Here is a 24,025-nt window from a genome sequence, read left to right as displayed (position 1 = left end):
CCTTGCACTTTAATCATTCTCTTTGGCCCCCGTTAGGTTAAGGCATCCTGGCTTTTCAGCTTTTTCTTTTCTTAAAAAAAGATTTTTCTGTAAATTACCTTTTGAAAAAATAAAAGACAAATTAATATCTTATTTTTTAAAAAATATCAATAACTTAGTTTGAAAAGTTTATATTTGCTTTTTTAATAAAAAAATTATAAATTTGCTGTTTTGAGTTTTTAATTTTTCTTGTTTTAGATTTTGGATATTTTTTGTTCGATTATGTGTTTGGATCTATTAAAAATATTTAATATAATATCTCTAGCAGATTTTTTAAATATTTTTTATTCGATTAAGGGTTTGGACCTATTAAAAATATTCAATATAGAATTTCTAACTGATTTTACTGGTTAAAATGCTCACGAGGCTTATTTTGAACAGTAAATTAACTTAAATACTTTTTTTAAAAATAATATCATTTTCTTCCTATCAATTTTCAATATAATTTTTTAAAATCTTATTTGTTCTCAAAAAATTAAAAATTAAATTCTTATTTCTTTCATTTATTCAAATAAAAAATTTTAAAATAAAATTATTAAAAATTAGTTTCTTATTTTTCTTGCATTTATCTCAAAAAAATAAAAAAAAATATTATTTCACTTTTAAACTATAATAGAAAATAGAAGAAGATATTAAATTTTTTAAAGAAAAATAAACAAATAATTGAAAAAATAGTGCCAAAAGAAGATTTAATAAAAAATGAAAAAACTAAAGGATGAAAGAAAAAATTCTAAAATTTGTTCGGTAATTTTATATCTAAAATGAATTAAATTATTATTTTGATTTATAAAATATATCATAATATATATAAATTATCAGATGATATTTTATTAAACAAAAAAAAAATTTAAACACTAAAATAAAAAAAATAAAAAAATTTAAAACACTAAATTGGTAGTTATTCTTTTTATCAACAAGGATTCCAAATATATTCTTATAAAAATTAGGGCCTTTATTGTGATAACTAGAACCCGAACAATGAATAAAGGCGATTTTGTTGTCTAATGTGGTAGCCCAATACGAACGAGCCAACTTTCAAAACTTACTAAACCAGAAAGAAAATAAAATTTGACTGTTAAAACCCTCTGTCAAAATCCCGTTTCCCTTTTTCTTTTCAATATTGTTTTTTCTTCTTCTTGCTCTTTCCATTTATTTTGCCTCCACTAAGTACCGGTATTAGGCAGTCTTTCTTTTTTTTTCTTTTTTCCTTTGCTGTATTAACGTGTTTCATTTAGTAAAAAAAAGACCTTAGATCAGGACTATTGTTATTGAAGCACCTAGTAGTTTGCGAAATGCTTGTATGCCACATGCTAGTTCCATGCACAAGTTTATTCTCTCTAACAACAAATGGAGTTTGCAGGTGATGTTTATAAAAGCATTAACCTAGCTTCAAAAGAAGAAACAATTTGGACTGTTCTAGGGTTTTGGTAATAACCCAATTCATGAATTTGATTTTTGCAAAGTAGTCAGGTTAAAGTTGACAAGTTATGAATTATTAATTGGTGGAGTGTGTATAGTTTAATAAGCTGTCATTCTATCATCATGTCCTATAAATCTTTTAACAAGATTATAACAATAATATAAGTTTCTTTTTTTATTTGATAAAATGTAGCTAAATGATGGTTTATCTAAAAAGAAAATATATGGGCACTATGGTTTTTTTCCTATTCATAAGCAATTAAATTCATGTCGACTTACAGAAGAACTACTGCATGCGTGGCTGGTGTATCACTTTCTATTTGCTTTTATATTTGAAGGGATAATGTTTTTTAATCTAAACCTAGCTGTCATTTAAATTAACTAATTTTTTTCTATTCAGTTTATATAGAGAGAATAATCTATCTTTCTAAAAAACAAACATTTAAAAATTTCACCATAAGTTGTCATTTGAGTCCCCCCCCCCCCCCTAATGAATCTAGATTGGTAATTAAGTCCCTAATTATGGAGCTAATTTTGATGGATGCTTGGGATCATAAGACATGTTTTAGGCAGTGAAGGGATAAACATGATTGGTCTAATAAGGAAGCACAGCTCTAACAATTAACAACTCACAGAATTAGCAAAGGGATCTTTCTTAATTTCAGAAAGAAACAAACAATAGATTAAAGAATGCATTATAGATAACGTAACTTTTTGGATCAGTTCCTTTAGAGGATATTTAATCAATTTTGTAAAAATTATGGGCAAACTGACCTATTGGGGGTGGACCACGTATAGCGATTATTTAGGCTATAATTATATGTCCATTAACCGAGGCACCAACTTTATTTGAATTTAATTATTCATTGATTAGGTAATGCCCTTTTAATGGGATCACGACAGTTTAGTTAGTCCATATGGGCGCATGCAAATCGTAGGTACCCAACTTTGTCTTTCTCTTTTATTTATTTTTCTGTCTGAAGAAGAGAAATTTTGTTTAAAAGAAATGCTAAGCAGTATGATTATTGAGATGATTACTATTCAAGTGAATGGCAATTAGAGGTTTCCCCTGTGGCTGTGGTGAAGCCTGAAGGTGATTGCCATTTGCAAATGCATTCTCCTCTTGCAATTTTGTTTTTGTTTTTGTTTTTTTTTTTTTCAGTTAGGAGGAATAAATTGGGCAGCCCAGTGGAATTGGATCACTCGACAAGCCCTGGGTATTAGCTTCTGTACCAATTCTTTCTCTCAGCCGTGCTGGCTGGCTAAGAGAATATCATTTTGCAAATACATATAATTTATATCTGCTGGCAAATTAAAGAAAGAAAAGTTGATAAGAAGAAAGGCAACCCAAAACTTGATGAGAATAAACTATCATTATCATTATTATTGAGACATCAGAAAGAGGAATAAATTATTTTAGCAACCAGTTTCTCGTTCTCCTGCAATTTGGATGTCATGCTCGTTGGAGGCCAATTCGCCACCTTTTCATGGCAAGCGAACCCATGTGTAAAATTCAGCAATGTGGCCAATGAAATGGTTGGTAATCTTCAATTTAGTGCTTCAATAATTTAACAAATAAACAAATAAATAAAATGCAAGATTTGAACTCTTAAACTCCTATTCTGTGTAAGAAATACTCGTCACTAAGCTACTCGTCGAATTGTCAAAATGGCCTCAAAATATTTTTTGGTTTACTATTCATTTGCAAACCAGAAAATCTCACTGCTGCTACTTGAGCAATCTGTCAAAAAAAAAAAAAAAAAAAAGGAATGAAAGGTTTCATTAAGGATGGCTTCTTGCACCTCGGTCACCATATCAAAGAGATTATCCTTTCCGAGACTGTTTCTTGGAGGCCTAATAGCCGATTTAACTAGTCAATCTTAAGGGAAAATCAAAAGTAAATCTTGAAAATAGAGCAAGAAAAACACAGTTTGGTCGGGAAAAATGCCACGCAGCCTAGAGAACTGGGGAAAAAACCAAGTTAGAGCGAGCTGCTTTTGGCTTACAAAGGGAGATGTTATTTATGCTTTTTTTACAAAGACATGGACAGGAAAAGGTACAGATAACTTGTCACTAATTTATTATCACCAGCAGAATTAGTTTCAATGACTTTGAGTTTAATGTAAATGACATCTAGCTATTGGGAAAGAGAAGTGCTACATCGAATACGTCACAAAATGCAAAATAGCAGTTCCTGCCCCAAACTGAGAATACTGCAAGAATCATCAAAGTAAACATGTCCAGAAATAGGAAGGTGCACTGATTCTCAAACAAGTACACAAACACCAAACAATTGAAAATATCCCAAGCAAACAAGCAGTGGACTCAAGGTTAATTGTATAAAAGAACCTCCTTAGTGACAACTGATTGGCTAAGCAACTCTATGTCATGGAAAACGGAGAAGCTTATTCACAGTTGTGTCCAGAGTATCTACATTTCTCCTCAGGATTTTTCTTTCCAAGTGTTAAGAAACCAAAGATAGCCACAATAATGAAAAGCAAAGCAAAATTGCAGAGTTGCAAATAACTATGAAGTGAATTACTAACAGCAGCAAAATTTGGCAATATCATTGTCCTGAATGCAGGGTTTCATAGGCATGCCTTGCAAATCGCAAAAAGAGTAAGAACCAAGTTGGGAACTTAGTTGCTGAATAACTGCAAAGGTGGGATTATGATGGGTCTACTTGACATTCTTTTATTTTTTATAGGGAGAATAAATAGGTAGCAAGAGTCAATCAGCTAACAAGCATACTAACAAAACAAAGGAAAAGGATACAATTGTGCAGCTAAGGTGTCAATTCCCTTCATTTCCTCATTCAATCTGTAAAATAAAAAAGTTATAAAAGGCAACTGCCAATTGCAAAGTATAGGTGTAGCTCCCCAAATGATGTAGAGTGATTTATGCATAACCAGTTTTTGAATGACATTCTGGAATCTAGGACACCAAATAGTTACAGTCAAATTAAAATTCCACGGGAATTTTAGATGCTTCAAGTTATGCCTCAGGCCCTTAGGTATATGATACAAATTTAACTTTTACAGATGACAATTGACAAATCTGCACAACTTCAGAAATTTTTTATCACCATACAGAAAAAAGGAATATTCTAACAACATGGACAAGGTTGAGAGCCATTAGGCTAACATTGACAAAACCTGAGCTGCTTGAGAGAAATGCTGAGTTGGTTTTAGAATGAAGATCTGATATCATCCAATCAGCAAAGCAGCCAAAGAACTCAATTGTGATCAGGGACTTTCATATTGAACCAAGTATTAAAAGAAAAAACCTCTCCAGGAAGTCGAATCAAACAATATCCTTAGGACGTGGCTTTCTTGACTCACTAGATCTAAAATTGAATTCCCAATCATTACCCATGGCTGCGAGACAGTTGATTTTAAGTCTCCTAATGCCCCGTAGGCAGCTATGACCATGAAGTCCTACAAGGTTGTCTTTTATAGAGACATTCAACTTGAAAAAACTAACTTGTTTGAATTCAAAATACAGCAATGAAATAGTTCTTGTAACTAATCAGCCTAATAAATTTTTTAACTGTTAATAATCAAATCTTTCATTAAATTGATTTAAACATCCTCAACTATTAATCATGAGAGAAAGAATTACCTAAGACACGAATTTATATAGCGATTTCCTTTTGTTGCTGCATCAAGCACTACAATTGACAATAAAAATAAAAATAAAAATAAACCAACAAATACAAAAAAAAAGAAAGAAAAGGAAAATTAAGACTTTATATATATAGTTGACCTGATTCCTGAAGACGGCCAGCAGCATCACCAAAGCACTGCATATGATCAAGCGACGTGTTGGTAACCTGCAGTTTAAAATTAAATTAGTTTTTGATGCGGTGAACAAGAAAATGGGAAAAGAATATTAATTAACTGAAAATATTGACCTCAGACAAAGCCAATCGAAGAGAAGCGAAGAGAGCAGTGAAGCTCTCGGCGATGGCTACAGAGTCTCTCTCGACGACCTCCACCGCTCTGAATATCTCCTTCTGATTCAAACCGGAATTTGATTCCTTACGGTCGGTTTTCGCTGCTGCATTGATCACCTCACCGCTTTCCACCTCAATTTCCTCTACTCCAGCTTCCATTTCAGCGAACTATGTAATAATTCGAGTAATTAATGATTTTTCATTATTGTAGATGTGAATACGCGATTCTAAATTGAAAACGACGGCGTTCATTATGGGATCGGCCCATAAACATGCAAAACCGGTCAGTGTTTTTTTCTTTGCCCTTTTTGACTCTCTTCATCAGCAAGAAGTTGACCTCAAAAAGTTTATCCTGCAAATTTTCTTTTTCTATTTTAGATATTTTATATAATTTAAATAATGTCTCATAAGTATATGAGATAACTTGTTTTCTCGGTGAAGTAATTTAGATAAACTAAAATTTAAAAAATAAATTTAAATTTTTTATATTTAAGTTAAATAAAAATGGGCTAAACTTCTATTTTTCACCTACAATATAAAAGTTAAAAGAGTATTTTCTTGTATTGTAATTTTAATAAACTATTATTGTTATTAACTATATAAATACTACCTTGAAAAGATTACATTACTTGTTGAACTCAATTTCCAAACTTAATTAAGTTTTTACTACTAATTGACTATTCAGGGAATATAGTTTTGCACTCATTTATAATCTTTTATCAACAGTTATTATTTTTAAATTTAATAATATTTATTACTTTAAATTAAAAATCATTTAAAAGTATATTAAATTTTGTTTAGGCCAATCATGAGAAAGAAAAAAAAAAAAGGAGAAAAAGAATAGATGAATAAAAAATTCTATGCTTCAAGCTTAATATATAGATGGATAGATAAATAGATAAACTAATTATTTTCCTTAATCACAATTGCCTATGACTGTTATTGTTATATTATCATTTCGGCCAAAAAGAAAAGTTAGAAGTTATTATGATTATGAAGCAAAACTTTGCTTCTTAATTTAGGATTAACAAGTTTTAAATGCATGTATTTAGCACACAGTTGACTGTTTGCAGTTGTACTATATGGATGATGTAAAACAGTGAGTCGCATTGCAGTTAGTTAGTTAGAGATAGCACAATATACTTTTTTACAGACCATCAAACATGACTGCAATTCAACATAAATAAGATTAATTAAATGTGGGGAAACGCGACGAGCTTAACACTATGATCCGTGAGTATATACATTTTACACCATAAGAAGTTTCCAGTCATCCCTTTCCAAGTAAAAACATTTCTGTGGAATGGGATAAATGGAAGCAAGAATTAAACTAGAGAGAAGCAATATGTTAAAAGTTAGAATTTACAAGCTACAGTAACTGTCAATTCTTTTACCATCGTTAATCCTCTAGATTTACTGCCAACGCTTTGGAGGCCTTGTTGCGGAGGAGCTACCAAGTGCTATTTTCCTAGGAGCTGTCACAGATATGGCAATTGCTAATATAAATCAATCAACATGAATGTAGTTTTCAGACTATTTAAGATAATAAAACAGTTCAAAAGCTCGAGTGTACAAAAACATTTGATAACAGATTAAATTTTTTTTTTTTTTTTTTTATAAAAAAAGAGGTAGAAAAAGGAAGAGTAGTTATGAATATTTACCTGATGAAGCCTTTGGAGTGGCGCTCTTAGTCAATGACATGCGTGACAATCTTGTCTGTGCCAATTTTTGTGGGGGCCTCGGCAGCTTAGATGTAAATTGTTGTCTGGTAAGGGACAGAATTATAACAGTCAAGGCATTTAATTCACCAGCAAAGTAAAAGACCAAAGGTTCATAGAACCATAGACGTGAAATACTCACTTTTCTGTGTTCTCTGCTCTCTCAGTTGGCTTTGCCACTTGAACTGGTCTTGCAATTTCAGGTGATTTTGCTGGTTCGGGAGCTTCAAATGGTCTTGCGGAGTCGAATGATTTTGCAGGTTCAGGGAAAAGAGTAAATTCTACAGAATCTGTTTCAGTGCCCATTGAAAGACCACCGTCAGATATATCACTTAATCTTTCATCAGAATCTCCATCTCCAAACCCCAAAAGATCAATATCTTCTTTAGAATTCTGACCAGCATCTTTTCTGGGCTTTGACTGAGGAAGAAGATCCTTTTGAAGTCGTAAGTCATCCATTGATTTTGACTGTTGCAAAAATCCCTTTTGACGTCTGCAGTCATCCACTGACTGCAGAGAACCAGTTTCAGAACGTTTCTCACTGTACTCTGAACTATTATCAGCGTCTGAAGCCCCTTTCTCAATTCCTGACCCTTTCCCTCCAGTTGCCTTAGGGCTATGACTTGGACTCTCAGTTGAATGTCTTCTTGGAGAGGAAGAAGCACTCCTATGTAGGTTCATACCATGCTTCATGCCATCGATATTAGGCTTAAGCAGCTGCAACCGCTCAATCTCTTCATCTTTCTTTGTGATGGTGTCCTTCAGGGATGTCACCTGCAATTTTCACTTTAAATTAGCAAATCATAAAAGAAATCAGAGAATAAATACAGTATTAAATGGGTACTTGAGTGTAAGCAGTCTGGAAAACTTCTGGTTGCATATTTATCCTCTAAACATGACAGAATGGGCAGACCATGGCATAGGTATGAAAACAGGTCATGTCTATAATGCTGCTATTCATGGAAGTTTTAATCACGTAAAAGCAACTAGTGCTTCATGGAAGTGCAGGAAAAAAAGAAAAAAGATGCTATAGGGACAAGTGCTATAAATATATGCAGCACTGAAGGATCGCCAAGCTATGAGAAATAAATGTTTTAAAACAGGCGACTAATTCATCAGTTTAGACAAAATTCAGTGCTGACCAAGTCTAAGCAAGCCTGGGAAGTGGTTGAGAGGTTCCTTATCTCATTGTTACATGCAGAATTACATTTAAAAGTAATTGTCTTTAGTTATCCCTAGCCTGGAGAGGATTTAAGGAAATATGTCAGATGCCAGCAGCATCAATGGTGATATGAAGTGATAAAAATAATAACCCTACAACCTGTTGCATAAGTTCTCTAATATCCCTTCCCTCTTTGTTGCTCCTTGCAGCGCCTAACTCAACACCGGAAACCCTTTCTGCAAACTTCAAGGTACTAATAGTTTCAGAATAGGAATCCACATCTGGATTGAGCTGGACAAACATGAGTGTCTTTGCTTGACCACCTAGAATGTGAAAAGGTACAATATACAGGATTAATTGCTATAGAAAGAAAAACAAAAGAACATAACTAAATTCACATTGTTGTACACTATAAAACCAAGTCATATTTTCAAGACGAAACTACTACCTAAAGAACTTTGCAGCACTTGAGTGAGTTTGCTATTTCTGTATGGCACATGCGCGCTCTTTTGAGCCAAGGCAAATATCACATCTCCAAGGGCGGAAAGTGATTTATTTATATGTTGTGCCTCTTTAAGCCTGTCTCCAGTTGCCTCAGATCGCTCCACCCTTTCACTGCCAGCAAGATCTATTAAGTGTAGATTGCCACGCAAAACAGTACTAGTCTTCAAATCCATGCCACGGACATGGACAGTGAGAACACTGCAAAGTAGTATTGAATCAAAATCTTCAAATACATTTAATTGTGTCAAACCATTGCTGCATGATCAATATTAGAAAGACAACCTGTGGGATCTACTGCTTCTTTCATTGAGAGCTGTAGAACCAATAGCTCGGTTCATCAACCCAATGTTCATCAACTCCAAAACATCAGAAGTTGATTTAACAGAACGCATGCTAGCATCAGGGACAGCTAAGCCATTTGGTTGGGTTGTACTCCAAATCCCAAGTGTGTGCAAGTTAAGAAAAATGCAAATGTTTTAACATCAAATCAAGATAAATTGGAGCAAAACTATCCTTAATTTGATAAGACAATTAATTGGAAAGAAAATGGTTATACACCAAAAAGAACATGATATCATTCCATGAGGGTAGAAATCCCATCCACGGAATAATACGCACAAAAATAACAAATGTTTAAGAATAAAGTCAAGGATATCTTCTGTGAGGGCCATCACTTGAGAGTAGATCACGAACTTGTTCATTGTATATTTCAACCATTTGTACACCAACTTCATATCTCATTGAGCTTCTCCTCGTCTGAGAGATTTGGAAAAGATCATGCAAGGCACGATAGTTGACCCCCCAATCTTCTTCTGATAATAAATTGGGTCCACTCTGGAAATGGATACACCCAAAAACAACATAAAAAATTGAAGTTCAAATTTCAAACAAACCAAATTAATTGAGATGAAAGGCTATGGATCAGCTTGGTACCATGGTATAAGTCTTCCCTGAGCCAGTTTGTCCATAAGCAAAAATACAGACGTTATATCCATCAAGAACAGATCGAATTAATGGTCGTGTGTCCAAAAACACCTCCTCTGAAACCAATGACAATTATCCAAAGAAATATGCATTGCATAAGTTATCTCAATAGAAGTGTTACAATTGATAAACACTTCACAACAAAATAAAAGAGGCGAGAGAGAGAGTACAGCAAATTCAACAATTATATTTTCCAAAAATTCTCACCTTGACTAGTTGCTGGACCAAAAACCTTGTTAAATTTGAAGAGTCTATGGCTGTCTTTTCCTTGTTTACAGGGATTTGAAACAACCAATTCACCATTTTCACCAATGTATTCTATGGTTGTTTGCTTCTTGCATTGTCCTGGAAGGAAAGGCCGTACCCGACAATACACTCTAATATTTCCTATAAAGAGTGACAAGACAAACATAAGCAACAAGTAAGCAGACTGGAGATCTGGACAAGTAAAAGAAATTATACCAAGTAACGCACCTTTCAAATCTTGAACTTCATTATATAGTCTTCGATTTTCTGCAAGCACAGAATGATAATTCTCCGCAGCTTCAGCTAGTCCTTTCAGCTTATATCCTGCTCAAGATAAAGGTTATATGCATCATGAAGAAATCTGAATCATTTGAAAAGCAACGGACAATGGAAAACCAAGTGAACAGCGAAAAATCAATTCTACCCAAGCATTGGAACTCCTCAAAGTAACTCCTTTTTGTCTTCAAGACTTCATGCTTTATAGATTCAGACGAAGCCCTTAATTCCTAACAGTAGCAGTCTCATAATTTAGTACATCATACCATTGTATCAATGCAAAGTAGATTAAAAACATGAAGATAAAAACAAACCTCTAAAGCTTTAAATTGATGATCCATAAAGCTTCGGTACTTGCCCTCTTTCTTTCTCCACCTTTTAGACTTGGATTCAGAAAATGACTCAAGTTCTTCCACCTTGTTCCTTGACTCTGCTAGAAGGCTCTCAAGTTCCTTAAGTTTCTTCTCCAATTCAACCTTTGTTTCCTTAGCATGGTCTTCTAACAGTAAATAATGCTCTTCATGTGTCTTCTTGGCTAATTCTAGTTCCTGTTTCAGCGTTAATTTCTCGATATCACTATGATTTTTCTCTTCTTTTAACCTGCGAAGATCCTGCTCTTCAAGTTTTTCCTTCTGCTCTATTTTGATTTTCTCAATCTGCAAAACAGAAAAGAGATTAATCGACAGGATAAGAAATAACAACAGCATAGACAAATTAAGTCTTAGCGAGTCCTCTTCTTATCAAGTGAGAAAGATGACAATCTATTTGCTACAAACCTGTGAACTTTTAAAAATTTAACATAGGGAAAAAGAAATCTTGGATGATAACTTGCAGTTCATTTAGCACCTAGAAAAATTTCCTCATAAAGTTTGTCAAATACAGGTATGTTATGCTTGATGTATATAAAACCAATTTAACAAGAAAAATGAAAAAGACAACTCAAATAAATATTTTCAATTAAGCTTTACTATCTTACAACTTAAACAATACATATAAATGAGTTCATGGCAGAGCCGCATATCTTCACCAGAGACTCTGATAACCATGTCCAGCAATAAAAACTGTTTTTAGAGAAACAGGTAAATTGATTTTTTTTTTCAAAAGCGGGTTTGACAGAAGTAGTTCACAAAGAAAAAAATCAGTTTATATATTATATCAAAAACATTCTAAATCTGCTTTTGTAAGAATCAACAACCCCAAACAGGCATTAAAAACAACAAAGAAATAACAACTACTATATGCTTCTTTAGCTACATATAAAAATTACAGATAAGATAATGAAGCTCACCTTTATCTGTTGTAGATGTGACAATAGTACCTATGAAGTTCACAAATGGACAGAAATCAATCATGCAAGTTGATGAATCATAAAAGCTAAAGCAAGAACTTCAAACTTGCAGGCAAAGTACCTCAATTTCATCAGTGGTCCCAGATGCAAGGGTTTCGAGTACTCTTATTCTAGATTGGTACTTCTCTGTGCGAACATTGTAAAGATTGTTTTGCTGAAACCATGCAGGAAGACAAGCATCATGAGTGAAATCATGCAATGGAGTACACAAACATCACTTAATGGGTATATATGTGTGTGTGCACATATTATTTGCACTAAGAAAGAGATACAGTATAGGAGAGAATTTCAAGATATTACATCTTTCAAGTTGTTTGCTTGAGTTGAAAATCGTTGTTCAATAACTTGCACTATTTTCTTCAATATCCGTGTCATCTGCCATGACAAAGTATTAAAAATTACAAACAAATTACTTAGATATACAAAAGAAACCGCATACTGCAAAATTATGGATATAATTAATTTAGTACTGTGTTAATCTATGAAAGTCATCAATTTAACATTTAAAAATCCTCTCACTGACATACATGCTGAAGCTGGCCATTCTTCCTTTCAGTGCTATCATCCAATATCCTATTTGCTAGACTGAACAATGTTCGAGTTGAGGCACTCTGGAAAAGCAATTGCACAGGAAAAAAATCATAATAGTAATAGTAATAAAAAATAGTAATCAGATCAACATCAAAGTTCAAGTTGATTTATATGGTGCATATTGTGGCTAAAATTTCTGAAATCAGCATACTTGGGTTGAGGAGCTTACATCCAAACCATTTGATTTCATCAATTCCAAAATATTAGAATCCGAAAGATCACCATAAAGCCCTTGCTTTAGTGGCAACTCATCAGAAAACTTGTGTCCAGAATCATGCAGCAAAGCAGACGGCTCTAGAAAAGACATCACCGACAAGGGCAAAAGGTAAGAGCAAATAAGCTTAAATATAACCATGTACATAGAGAAGTCAATCCAAGAATGGTAAAGAAGAATGGGATAGTCAATTACTTGAGGCCTACAATGTAAAGGGAGGACACAGAATAGACAGCCCAACATGCAACAAGGCCAGTTTTTACAATTCCTCTACCTGGTCCTTGCCTAATAACAATAACCCAAACCGATAACAGTGGACAGATCAAGTCCTAGGCAAGGAAAACAGATTACCATTTCCTAACTAAAAATTCGCCAATGTATGACTAGAAGAGACAAGCAATTCTTCAGATTGTTCTCAGTCCTTGAGCAATTTTTTCTCCAAATTGGATTTCAACTTTAAGCTTGGTTTTCATCATGCCAAAGCACAATAAGCTTGTGAAACAAGGCAGTAGAACAACATATGTTCCACTTATAGACTAAAGAGATTGTATCATTGACCAAACAGTTTCATTTTCCTCATAATTGATCTTATCGAAAGATAAATGAACCAGCCTCTTGCAGGAAATTTTTAGCTCAGTTGACATGCCTTATGAAAAGAACAAAGGAGAACATGTTCCGACAAATAGTCATAAAAACGTTTGACAATATGTTCTTGACTCTCAACAATATTTTCAACCTATAGCATCTTTATTCTACATATTTGCTTCTCAAATTATAGCATTTGAAGTTTGAAACATAAACTTCCCAAATATATGCCATTTTTTAGCACATGAAAGGATGATATCAATCCAAATCCAACAGAAAATGCATTAAACACAGTATCTAAAAAGAGCTAGCAAGAGAGTTGGCAAATAATGCTTATTCAGAAAATAATAAATGTCTCAAGACAAGGCTAATGCAGTTGCATATACTAAATCGGCTCTTATAATGCAAGTAGGGATTAGCAAATCTCATCCATCCAAGTTTAACTTCTCTTTAGAAAAAAAGACACCTGAGATAACAGGGCGATGTACACCACGTTGGTATTTGTCATCAACAGAATTTCTTTGCCTCCCTTCTCTATATATGGCAGAATTTTCTCCACGTGTCGATGCTTGCCCCTGGGAACGATCAATTCCTTCTGAAGACTCTACTTCCCACTGATGTTTCTCTTCTCCATGTGTCAATGCATTCGCATGTTGATGCACCCCTTTAGTATTTGCCAACAATAGATTCCACAACCTTCTTGAATGACTGCGTGTACTCTCTTTCCCACCATTATGATCAAAATGTGCTTTGAGTGTGCCAAGGCACTGCAAAACCGGTAACATATAGCCCTGCAAAGTATCTCATATTATGTACGAGTCAAACTGAAACAATTTTAGTGGTAAGTTTTTTAATTTTTCCAGTCCACACCAAGAGAAAAGAAAATTTAATATGGAAAAAGCATAACAAAACCCAAAAACAAGGTCTTCTAAATCAAGGGGGAGGGTAGGGGTTACACTGAGATAGAGGTAACAGGGCCACTGCAGTCATATGTGGATGGTGAAATGCATGTCTAAAGGCTAGTATTTGGGCTGCTTTAATTCAAAATTTTCATACCTGCTGTATGTCAGCAATTACAAACCTAGGCAATCCCATTTCATCCATTGCTGCCAGAAACATTTTTATTTTCTCAGGTCCAGGCTCAATGTTGCCTCTCTGAAAATAAAGGAAAAAAAATGAAAAACATCTCCAATATATAAAAACTAAAGCGCAAGGGAGGCAGAACCATGATGTAAATTATTCAATGGGAAAGTAAACAAACCATTTCAATTAAACCAGGACTCAGCTTGTTCAAAATACTACATAAAACAGTGCCATCAATCAGGCATGCCCTTAATTCTTCCTCTGAAGCTTCCAAAGGCAAATTTAGATGAGGAATCATATGGTTCAACCACTCGACCAATGATTGTAAGTTACCTAAAACCAAATTAAAGTTCCCAAATAAGACAGAGAGGAGATTAATCAGAATCAGGAATAGGTATTCTTTGTGTTTGTTTAGAAAGAGCAACTCTTCTTACCATCAAGGATGCCTTCAGGCATTTCTTTTCCGTGAACTTCCAATCCATTACTTCCATTTAGGGTATCATACACTCCCTTTCTACCAAATTTTATTTCTTGCTGAATGTTCATGGCAAGATGACTCAGAATTCTTCCTTCAGCAAATCAATTACCAGACAGAGCTACAATTAAAAAGTTCACCACATTAAACAACTTCTCCTTTCAAAAAGAAAGTGCCAACCTAAAATTAATCAATCACTAGAAGACCATTCCAGTAAACTCAACACAAAAAAGATAACCGAACTTTATATTCTCCAAAAATAAAATTCATAATTGATCAAAAAATAAAGCACAATTATCTCTACTGCACTGCACAACCACCCTAGTAATTAAAGTAGACAGGCGCTGATAAAATTCCAAATACTTCCTAATAAAGCATAGAAAAAAACTTCTTCACTGGGAATCTTAGCTATAACAACATTGTACTATATTGCAAGATAATGTTTTTCAGTTTTACGCTAGAATTCGCTTAAAGGGGTAGAAAAAGAAGTTAACATTAAAAACAAACCAAAAAGAAATATATAGCTATAGATTCTTTTCTTTCTCTATACTCCTTCCTAAAACAGAAAAAAATATCACTTTGAAACAAAATAAATAATAAGGATAAAAATAAAACTACAAAATTGTTTTTCTTAAATGAGCTTAAATTTTCTAACATTGTTAAATGAAAATCTTCTCAATTAAAGAAAAGCTCATAATTACCCCAACATAGAAAATGCTGGACAAAATCCGAAATGCACTATGCAGCGGGAAACCCACCAGATCTAATCAAGAAAATAAAAGCCCTAAATTTCACGCGAAGTTGAGGTTTAAGGGCAAAATGTAGGCTACCTGAAGAATCATAATATGCCTAAGACCGTGAAGGAGCAGACTTTACGTAGAAATCGAGATCGAGTCGAAGAAACTGAGATTATTCAAAAATGATACAATGCAGATTAAGATCCATAAGCAAAACAAGTACAATAAGATCCCTAGATGTCTCCTTTCTTTATCTTTTTTTGAAAAATTTGTTTCAAGATGCGAGAGATAAAAAGGAGAAATTTTTATTTTTTTTTTGTAGTTGATTTTTTTTATTTTCCTTCGCTTTCTTTTCTTTCCTTTTCTTTTGCGTCAGAAAAGAAAAGAAAAGAAAACTATTAGAAAATCCTTTTCTGGTGATTTTGGAAAACAAGTGAAACTGCGCTGTCTCTCTGTTATGAAATATTTTTGTTTTCCTTAAATAAATATTTTTAAAAATAAATGGATTTTTGTTTCAAAATTTCCTTTTTTTTTAAGGAAAGTGGTCCCGGCAAACAGGAGAAGTGGGACCCACTCCCCACTAAATTTGGAGTGAAATTCCCGCTCTGTAGCTTTTGTCGTTTTGACATTGCTTGCTTAGGTCCTCTTCTGGATTTGAATTAACCAACCAAAAACGATGGATTTTTTCAAATGTATTATAAAATTAACTCATGATGTGATGATTCATGATTGCATCATCTAATTATTGTTTGCTTGTTGGTGATGTAAGCAGCCTTTCCTTTGGAAATTTGGAAAAGAGAAAAGGAAAAAAAGTTTGTTTGGGATTTCGATTTACCATATCTTTCTGTTTTGGTGTTAAGTAACTAACATAACTAAAATAACTAACTAATTTCATTAGCAATGGAATATGATGATCATTGTTTTCTTCAGATTTGACCAGTTTACAAGCTTGAAATCCAGATATGGTTGTTCCATATGTACATGTGTGATATGTTCGTATTATATATAAATACTTAACAGTATTTTAGAGTTTTAATAATATATTTCTATATATAATATAGTGAAAATATGTGTTTTTATCTCACTTAAGTTTAAGCGTCTATTTCAGATAATATTAGCCAAAAGAAAAAAAATATGAAATTAAATACTCAAAAAGAAATTTAATTGAAGGTGTTTGTGTTAAGATCAAAGATTAAGACACATAAACGGCTATTTGCAAAGTCTAGCCAAAGATTACAAGGCTAAAGGACATTTTAATCACTTTGTACAATTATTAGAATTTATATTAAGAGTTATTTATGAGATATTATTTTGTGGAAATAAATATATTTAAAATCTTATTTATTAGATAGATTTATATTAGATATTAACTCTTCTCGATATATATATCTGCAAATATAGTTTTAGAAGGAGGATAAGAACTTTTTCCTATCTGTTTTCTACATATGTCCACCATTATTTTATCTACAGTTATTCCATAAACACTTTAATTTAGTTTTCATTACTTTTTTTAAGATCTTATAAGCTTTTCAATAAGTGGAGAGTGATGATCGATTATCTTCCTACTTGAAGAAATTATAGATCTAAAGGAAACTTTTACTTTATTGTTTTATGTCTTTTTATTTAATACCATGATTATTGGGTTAAACATATTAGCCTAGTTTTCGCAAGTGTTAAGTTTGCCCTTTTTACTCATGTATGAATCTTGTTATTTATTTATTTAATGAATGATTTCTTTACCTTCATATCTTTATTAGTTTCAGTTATTATTGTTAGTTAAGTATCATATTAATTTAGCAATAGTAATTGTTATGAACATATTTAGGTTGAATGTATTAGAGACACTAATTTTACTTCAATCTATGTAGATATAAGAAATTTTAGTTGCATCATTAGTTTGAGTGACTAAAGGAAAAGATACATCACTATCTCATTCATTATATCTATGTTTAAAGTAAAACGAGGAGATTACTAAGTAAATTGTTATATTAAATATTATTTTTAACATATAGTTTTAAATCATAAGCATTTGCATTTCCATTGTATTTTTATTTATTGTTTTATTATTTTACTTTATGAATATTATTCTCGAAATACTGGTTTAAAGTGTTTAAATTTATTTTTATTGTTTTGTGTTGATAATTAATTTTTATAATAATTGGCATCACAGTTCCTTGAAAGACCGATCTCGTGGTGAATTTACTTTACTACAAGAACAGTTCGTGCACTTGCGAGTACCAACTTAGACACATCAGTCTGTCATACACAATAATTTAATTTTTTATCCTAAAATCTAGACATAAGAGTATATTTATCCAACCACCAGAAATTCATGATTAAACATTATTTTTCTTTGCCTATGAGGTGACATTAGTTTATAAAGAAAGAATGAATCCAAGTTGAATCCTAAAAATAAAAGTTTCATCCTAATCCAAGACAAATTTATTTTAACCAACAAAACAATAGGCTGGTTGTTTTATTAGAAAACTAACATTATATTAAGATTCTATTAATAGAACGAATGTGGAAATAATACATTAAAAATATTTATTAATTAACTTATTATTTACATATATAATTAATAAAGTATTTTTTAAGATTATAAATTATTATACAATTTAAAAAGATAATTTATTAATTAATACAATATAAAAAGATTTATAATATTATTTTATAGAATCAAAAAAATTATTGTATAAATAGAAATATAATCTATTATGTTTGGGACATTTGTTGACCAAACTATTGAGAGATCATCCGAACCATCACTACAACGTCAATGAATATGGCGGAATGTGCATCCTGGGCAAGCTTGTTGGCATTAAGACACTACATAAGTTACCGAGATCAACGGTTATCAAAGTCTCTTCTACATTACATCTACTGATCTTTATATAATTCAAGCGTGTGATTGAAACTTCTGGAAACAGGTGATTGTTGGTGTTACTGTTGTCCACACTGTTCAATCTCCCCCATGGTTGAGACTTAAAACCAATTAATTGGATATCAAAACTTTTGCAATTGGTGGGTTTGGAAGAAAAGTTTAATGATAATAATAATTAAGAGGATAAATTGTCAAAACGGATAACCACTCTAATAATCAACTTTAAAGTAAATAATTTTTAAATGTTCATATATATATATCTATAATATATAGATAAATAATCTAAAATTAGTATCTAATATATGACGATTAGATTTTAAATGAAATATATATAAATTAATTTGGAAGGCTGAATTTTATTTTTATTTTTATTTTTTAAATAAGTAAATAATCGTAAGTAGGTTTTTATGAAGACTTTCTTATTAAATTCTTTTCTTTTTATTATGAAAACATATTGAATCATTTTAATACAAAATCTGCCCAATAATAGAAAACAAAATTCATTATGCGCGACCAAAAGAGAAAAAAAAATACTTTCCCATAAATAAAAAAAAAGAAAGAGAAGAAAAGACTATTTCGACACCGTACACACTACCACACTGGAAAATTTCCATCAGCATCTCCAATCTTCATACGGCGCACGCGTCAGACAGCAGCCATCTTCAAGCTTTTTGAATTTCTTGATTAATTAATAAAACCCTTAAAACCCTTTTTTTTTTTAATTTTAATTTTTATTTTTTTAGTTATTAGTTATACTTATTTCCATTGCATAAAAAGTTCCCGAGAAAATGAATAAGAAAACTCTACGATAGCTATTTACTTGCCGGGTACAAGTTAATTCATCCAGGTCTCTGCTTCTCTTTGCTTTTCAACTTTTCTTTACTTTGTGTTTGGATGCCGAGAAAATATCACAAGAGAATTAACTTTTAGTCCAGTCATGTCTTTTTTTTTTTTTTTAATACAAGTATGAAGATATAAATAAAGAAGTTTAATTTCTGTTTTGCTATTCATTTTGTTCTATTCTATGTAGATTCTTCTAGCGAATGTGATTGTTGAATTCTTCTTTCTTTGTTTGATAATTAATGTTATTTGAGATTGACAAATTATGTTAACTTTTTAAAAATTTTAATTCATACAGTTTGTCAATCTGTGTTTGCAGTTGCTTTTCTATGGTAACAATATACTGCAATGCGCAAGAAATTGGTTGAATGATAATAAATATAAGAAAATGTGTGGAAGCAAGAAGCCTCCTCCAATCGATAGACCTTCAATTACATATAAGTGGAACAAAGTTGAGAAGGGTTCTTCTGGAGTTGCTGATTTTAATATTGAAGAACATGCCTCCAAACATTCTCAGAAGAAAAACCAAAGTGCTGAACCCAAGAACCCTGAATTATTGAGCACAACAGAGCTCATCTCAGCAGTGGAGCATATATGGGATCGTGTAAAGGAAAAACCAGATCATAATACTAGTGGCTCTCAGAAAAATGTAATCTTGGGTGATCTAATCGCTGTGGACGTTGACTTAGGAGCGTTCAAAGATGATGATGGTGGTAGTTGCTTCAGTGTTGATGTCTGGAATGATAGTAATATCACAACTTCAGTGCAGACAAAGTTGGAGTTTCTTAGTGTAACCCAGAAGATGTCAACATTTGAACCTTGCAGTAAAAGATGTACTCGTCCATTATTCTCACTGTTTTTTAATGGAAGGACAAAGTACTTGAATAAATCTTGGAATGGAAAGGGGCTTCCAAGTTTAGCAATCACATGTGGCATGGAAAGGATATATGGTTGGATGATGGATATAATTCCTGCTGAATCTTGGTATCCTGTCAGCACCACTAAAATCATTGAGGACAAGAAAATCGATAGAATCTGCATTTTAACAAGTACAATCAGCCATGCAGAAGGCTGCATTCCTACGGATGCAACTCATGCTGGAAATAACTTTGCTTCAAAAAGTGCTGACTTCTATTGTGATTTGTTCAAATTAAAAGATGCATCATTGGATGATAATATGAAAGTGGCAATGAAAACAGGAACATTCAATTCCCTCTGCTCCAATTGTATCCTTGGGGCGCTCCATGATAGTAACACAATTGGTAGTGTTTCAAGGGGACCGAGTTCTAGTCTTTATGTTGATTATCATATCAACGTGTTAGTTCCACACAGAAGTGCATATGGAACATTCCAACATATCGCTGGTGATAATACAATGGATGAAAACACAAGAAAGAAGCCTCCCAAGTTTGTTGCTGAGGTCAAAGATTCAATGGATATTCGAGCGTTACCATGTGAAAGACCTCATTATGGCCTAGCTAAGCAAGAGCATGCTTATGCAGGCGCCTTTGCTGGGGTCTTTGTTAGCCTTTGTCTACATCCTGTTGATACAATAAAGACAGTTACCCAATCTTATCGCACGGAGCAGAAATCTATCTGTGATATTGGAAGGTCAATTGTTTCTGAAAGAGGTAAAAGCAGTATGTCAAACTGAATTTCTTGCATTTGGTGTCTTCTTGGCTTCCCTGCATACACCTGTGAAACCTTTTGTAGATTGACAAGATAGAGTTTCAGGGGTAACTGGACTTTATCGTGGAATTGCAAGCAATATTGCATCTTCAGCTCCAATTTCTGCCATTTACACTTTCACATATGAATCAGTTAAAGGATCTTTGCTTCCTCTTTTTTCTAAGGTGACACTAATTTTTCTCTACGGCTCTCTTGTATATTATTCATTTTATTACTTTTACCTTGTGCGTTCATTAAAAGCGAAAATAAACATATTGAAATGCACTTTTTGCTGCATGGATACCCATATTATCTGATGTGATACCTATCTGCATTTTGAGGCCGTACACTTCTCCCTTTGCAGGAATATCACTCTCTAGCCCATTGCATTGCAGGCGGATCTGCAAGCGTTGCCACTTCCTTTGTTTTTACTCCTAGTGAGCGTATAAAGCAGCAGATGCAAATCGGTTCACACTATCATAACTGCTGGTATACCTTTAATATCCTTTTATTCTTAGTATATCAAGTTCAATGCTGCTTACTTTGTACTGGAATTCAATTGGGGAGGGCACACAATATACATTTACTCAATCATTGGAATCATTTGTTAGCTTAGCTTCTTGCACTTAAAGGATGTTATATGCTTTTCTGACATCCTTGACTCTTCATAGCTGCCAATGGTGCTTCCAGCTTCTTGTTTATAGTCTGCTATTTCCATGTCACTCTCATGTCCTTGCAGGAAAGCACTGGTTGGAATAATTCGCAATGGCGGTCTACCTTCGTTATATACTGGTTGGGGAGCTGTACTCTGTCGGAATGTTCCTCACTCAATTATAAAGGTTAATCCTTCTACATATTAGATGTTTGACCCCTCCCTCAGATGTCCATTTTAGGTTGCTGAGCAGTTCGACAACTTCTAAAATTTTTACACAATTTGATCCCTGGAGTTGTATTTGCTATTATCTGCTCTCTGCTTTCTGATGCAGCATCTGATTTTAGGATTTATTTACCATTGTGCAGTTCTACACATATGAAAGCTTGAAGCAGTTTATGTGGCCATCACACAATTCCACTGCCCAACCCATCACATTACAAACAGTTTGTTCCTCTCTTTTTCCAGCACCCCGTTGTGTATTTTTCTACCTATTTTAGTGTTATCAATCAGCTTTCATGGCGGTCTGGCTTATTGGTGCTGGTTGCCAGTGAGTTGTTTCCAGTATTATTGACTTGATCACACAGGATAAACTCACAAACCTTTAATTGCTTGCTGCAGCTAGTTTGTGGAGGACTAGCTGGATCCACTGCAGCTTTGTTCACAACTCCTTTTGATGTGGTGAAGACAAGACTCCAGATACAGGTTTAGAAACTATTTGATTTAAAATTGTGGAACCTTTATATCTTAATTACCCAGTTAAATGATAGAAGTACATTATTTGTCTTGGTAACGAGTGTGTCCGTTCGCACATATTTTATGCCTTTATCTAATCATAAGGTAAGCTTTAAACTATACTCAAGTTTCTGGAAGGGCTATATACCTGAAGACTTTTGTTATGAGGAAAAAAAGGAAAAAAAAAAACAAAAAGGAGGTATTTATGACAATACAATAGTTTTTCAACGGATGAGAGGTTTCTCTAGTAATTGTAACTCATGTTAAGGTGTGTACGTGCGAGCAAGCTCACGTAGTAGAGTGCCTAGACTCTTAGGTCAGAGCTTTGAATTTTGAATTAGCTATTTATTCCTTAAATATTGCCTTGGCTGCTAGGCCGTAATTATCGTATATCTTCTCAATATGTTGATTTTGGCAGATTCCTGGTTCCATGAGCAAATATGACAGCGTGTTTCATGCCCTAAAAGAAATAGGCAAGAATGAAGGTCTGAAGGGCCTCTACAGGTATGGGTTAGTTTTGATTTATACACTGTTTAAATAAAGAAACCAGTGAAGTCTAGATGTTCTTAAGTGATCTTAGTTGAGGAGCCTTACTTTGTAAAACAATAACCATCTTGCTGTGAGCTCCACAAGCAAATTAAAACACTAAAGTTGTTTGTTCTAAAAAGATCATGAATTTTACCATTTAGAGCACACTGATTAATTCCAAGTCTGAAATGGAAAACTATATCGAGTATGAAAGACAGCTAATTTGTTTCCATGATCAGGGGATTAATTCCAAGACTGGTTATGTATGTGTCTCAAGGAGCACTCTTCTTTGCATCATATGAATCCTTCAAAGGATTTTTTTCTTTGGAAGTTCCACAATTTGGCGCTCAAAGAAATCTGAACAAAGAATGTGCGGGAGGTGATTCAAATCAATAATTGCAATTGCCATCATTGTCAGCATCACAGAGATCCTGTTCCTCATTACTGTCCTAGCATCCACCATTATATGAGAATGGTGTTCAGAGATCCTCTTTCAGATATTAAAGATAAAGAAACAAGATACCCTTCAGCAATCAGCTCATATGGGTCTGCACTCCATGCGTATAGAGAAAACTTTAATGGGTGCCTTACCTAACAGGGAATTCCCTAATTTTTAGGGTTTGCCATTTTCTTTTGGCGCTGAAACGAGATTGGCGAAGTTAGCAAGCATTGGAAAAGGATTCTATTAGTAGCGAATAGCGATGATGACGGGAGTACCGAATCTGTTGTATAATTGATTGATACGTTGTTGTCTAAAACTGATACACAGATGAATTCCCAAAATGTGGGATTGAAGCTAATTCTTTTTGTCATTCATTGTAAATCTGTTACTTATAATCTCAGGCCTCCTTTGAAATGAGGTTTTAAAGTCCTTAGATTTTATCCAATTCAATAGATTACAAAAGCTTTAACTTTTTATGTAATTTTGATTTTATAGATTTCTAATAAAGAAATAGTGGAAACAATCTCCAATATTTTACTTTTTATTTTTTTATACGTGAATTAAGAAATTTAAATTATTTTATCTTTCGACATTAATTTTTATCACTCTCTAAAATATTGTTATTATACTTTTTATAATAGTTACAATTTAAAATATAAATATAAAAAATAATTGCAATTGATAGTATTTTGTTAATTAATAAATGATATTTAAATTATTTATTAATTTAATAATCAGAAAAAAATAATTTCTTAAAACGTGCAGAAAAAATAATCTTTCTGAGACAGGAAAGTGATGTAAATTCTCAGATTTCATATTATTATAATCTTGAGGAAGAGAAGTTCATAAAATCTAAGAATGGTGAACTGACAAAATCTTTGATAAAAAATCTTGAAACAAAGGTTGCCTTACAATGATCTCAAACTGTAATTTCATAGGA

At 32.9% G+C, this 24,025-nt stretch overlaps 3 protein-coding genes across 4 annotated transcripts; 1 reads left to right on the top strand and 2 right to left on the bottom strand.

The window, feature by feature from the left end:
* Positions 1 to 2,785: 2,785 nt before the first annotated feature.
* LOC8287383 lies at positions 2,786 to 5,707 on the bottom strand. Of its 2 annotated transcripts, none has more exons than XM_015716019.3 (5): positions 5,372 to 5,707; positions 5,224 to 5,290; positions 5,080 to 5,128; positions 4,234 to 4,278; positions 2,786 to 3,328 (listed from the first exon to the last, which is right to left on the bottom strand). In XM_015716019.3, the coding sequence occupies exons 1-5, from the start codon at positions 5,570 to 5,572 to the stop codon at positions 3,325 to 3,327; spliced, it is 366 nt and encodes a 121-aa protein (XP_015571505.1). In that variant the 5' UTR covers positions 5,573 to 5,707; the 3' UTR covers positions 2,786 to 3,324. The 2 variants fall into 2 exon arrangements, with proteins under 2 accessions (XP_015571505.1, XP_002509808.2); XM_002509762.4 differs by lacking the exon at positions 2,786 to 3,328 and adding an exon at positions 3,516 to 3,911 and having other exon boundaries at positions 5,372 to 5,704.
* An 870-nt stretch (positions 5,708 to 6,577) lies between these two features.
* On the bottom strand, positions 6,578 to 15,794 carry LOC8287382 (kinesin-like protein KIN-14J). Its single transcript, XM_015716026.3, has 22 exons — positions 15,430 to 15,794; positions 14,559 to 14,720; positions 14,303 to 14,457; positions 14,098 to 14,196; positions 13,508 to 13,832; positions 12,412 to 12,536; positions 12,179 to 12,262; positions 11,952 to 12,026; positions 11,713 to 11,805; positions 11,592 to 11,621; positions 10,618 to 10,959; positions 10,452 to 10,533; positions 10,256 to 10,351; positions 9,989 to 10,168; positions 9,731 to 9,837; positions 9,453 to 9,631; positions 9,080 to 9,244; positions 8,742 to 8,995; positions 8,453 to 8,616; positions 7,274 to 7,905; positions 7,075 to 7,178; positions 6,578 to 6,888 (listed from the first exon to the last, which is right to left on the bottom strand). Exons 2-22 carry the CDS (start codon positions 14,668 to 14,670, stop codon positions 6,827 to 6,829), a joined length of 3,465 nt encoding a protein of 1,154 aa, XP_015571512.1. The 5' UTR covers positions 14,671 to 14,720; positions 15,430 to 15,794; the 3' UTR covers positions 6,578 to 6,826.
* A 2,824-nt stretch (positions 15,795 to 18,618) lies between these two features.
* LOC8287381 lies at positions 18,619 to 23,617 on the top strand. The gene is made up of 9 exons (XM_002509760.4): positions 18,619 to 19,067; positions 19,380 to 20,691; positions 20,795 to 20,913; positions 21,093 to 21,217; positions 21,468 to 21,567; positions 21,749 to 21,826; positions 22,002 to 22,085; positions 22,534 to 22,619; positions 22,883 to 23,617. Exons 2-9 carry the CDS (start codon positions 19,449 to 19,451, stop codon positions 23,037 to 23,039), a joined length of 1,992 nt encoding a protein of 663 aa, XP_002509806.1. The 5' UTR covers positions 18,619 to 19,067; positions 19,380 to 19,448; the 3' UTR covers positions 23,040 to 23,617.
* The last annotated feature ends 408 nt before the right edge of the window (positions 23,618 to 24,025 follow it).

This window comes from Ricinus communis, chromosome 5 (genome assembly GCF_019578655.1).
Source record: "Ricinus communis isolate WT05 ecotype wild-type chromosome 5, ASM1957865v1, whole genome shotgun sequence".
In the NCBI taxonomy this organism is placed as follows: domain Eukaryota; kingdom Viridiplantae; phylum Streptophyta; class Magnoliopsida; order Malpighiales; family Euphorbiaceae; genus Ricinus; species Ricinus communis.
The sequence above is the reverse complement of the archived record's forward strand: the minus strand, read 5'-3'. Positions and strand labels throughout refer to the sequence as shown.

Bases quoted from the DNA above. Each gene is read 5' to 3' on its own strand.
- LOC8287383 (XM_002509762.4), bottom strand. From the start codon at position 5,572: ATGGAAGCTGGAGTAGAGGAAATTGAGGTGGAAAGCGGTGAGGTGATC. The intron at 5,129-5,223 runs GTCAACTATATA...TGTCAATTGTAG, and splicing joins TGGCCGTCTTCAGGAATCAG to TGCTTGATGCAGCAACAAAA. The intron at 4,279-5,079 runs GTAATTCTTTCT...TTTATTTTACAG, and splicing joins TATATAAATTCGTGTCTTAG to ATTGAATGAGGAAATGAAGG.
- LOC8287382 (XM_015716026.3), bottom strand. From the start codon at position 14,670: ATGAACATTCAGCAAGAAATAAAATTTGGTAGAAAGGGAGTGTATGAT. The intron at 12,027-12,178 runs GTATGTCAGTGA...TTGTCATGGCAG, and splicing joins AGAATGGCCAGCTTCAGCAT to ATGACACGGATATTGAAGAA. The intron at 11,806-11,951 runs GTAATATCTTGA...GCATGGTTTCAG, and splicing joins AAGCAAACAACTTGAAAGAT to CAAAACAATCTTTACAATGT.
- LOC8287381 (XM_002509760.4), top strand. From the start codon at position 19,449: ATGTGTGGAAGCAAGAAGCCTCCTCCAATCGATAGACCTTCAATTACA. The intron at 20,914-21,092 runs GTGACACTAATT...CTCCCTTTGCAG, and splicing joins TGCTTCCTCTTTTTTCTAAG to GAATATCACTCTCTAGCCCA. The intron at 21,827-22,001 runs GTTTGTTCCTCT...TGCTTGCTGCAG, and splicing joins AACCCATCACATTACAAACA to CTAGTTTGTGGAGGACTAGC.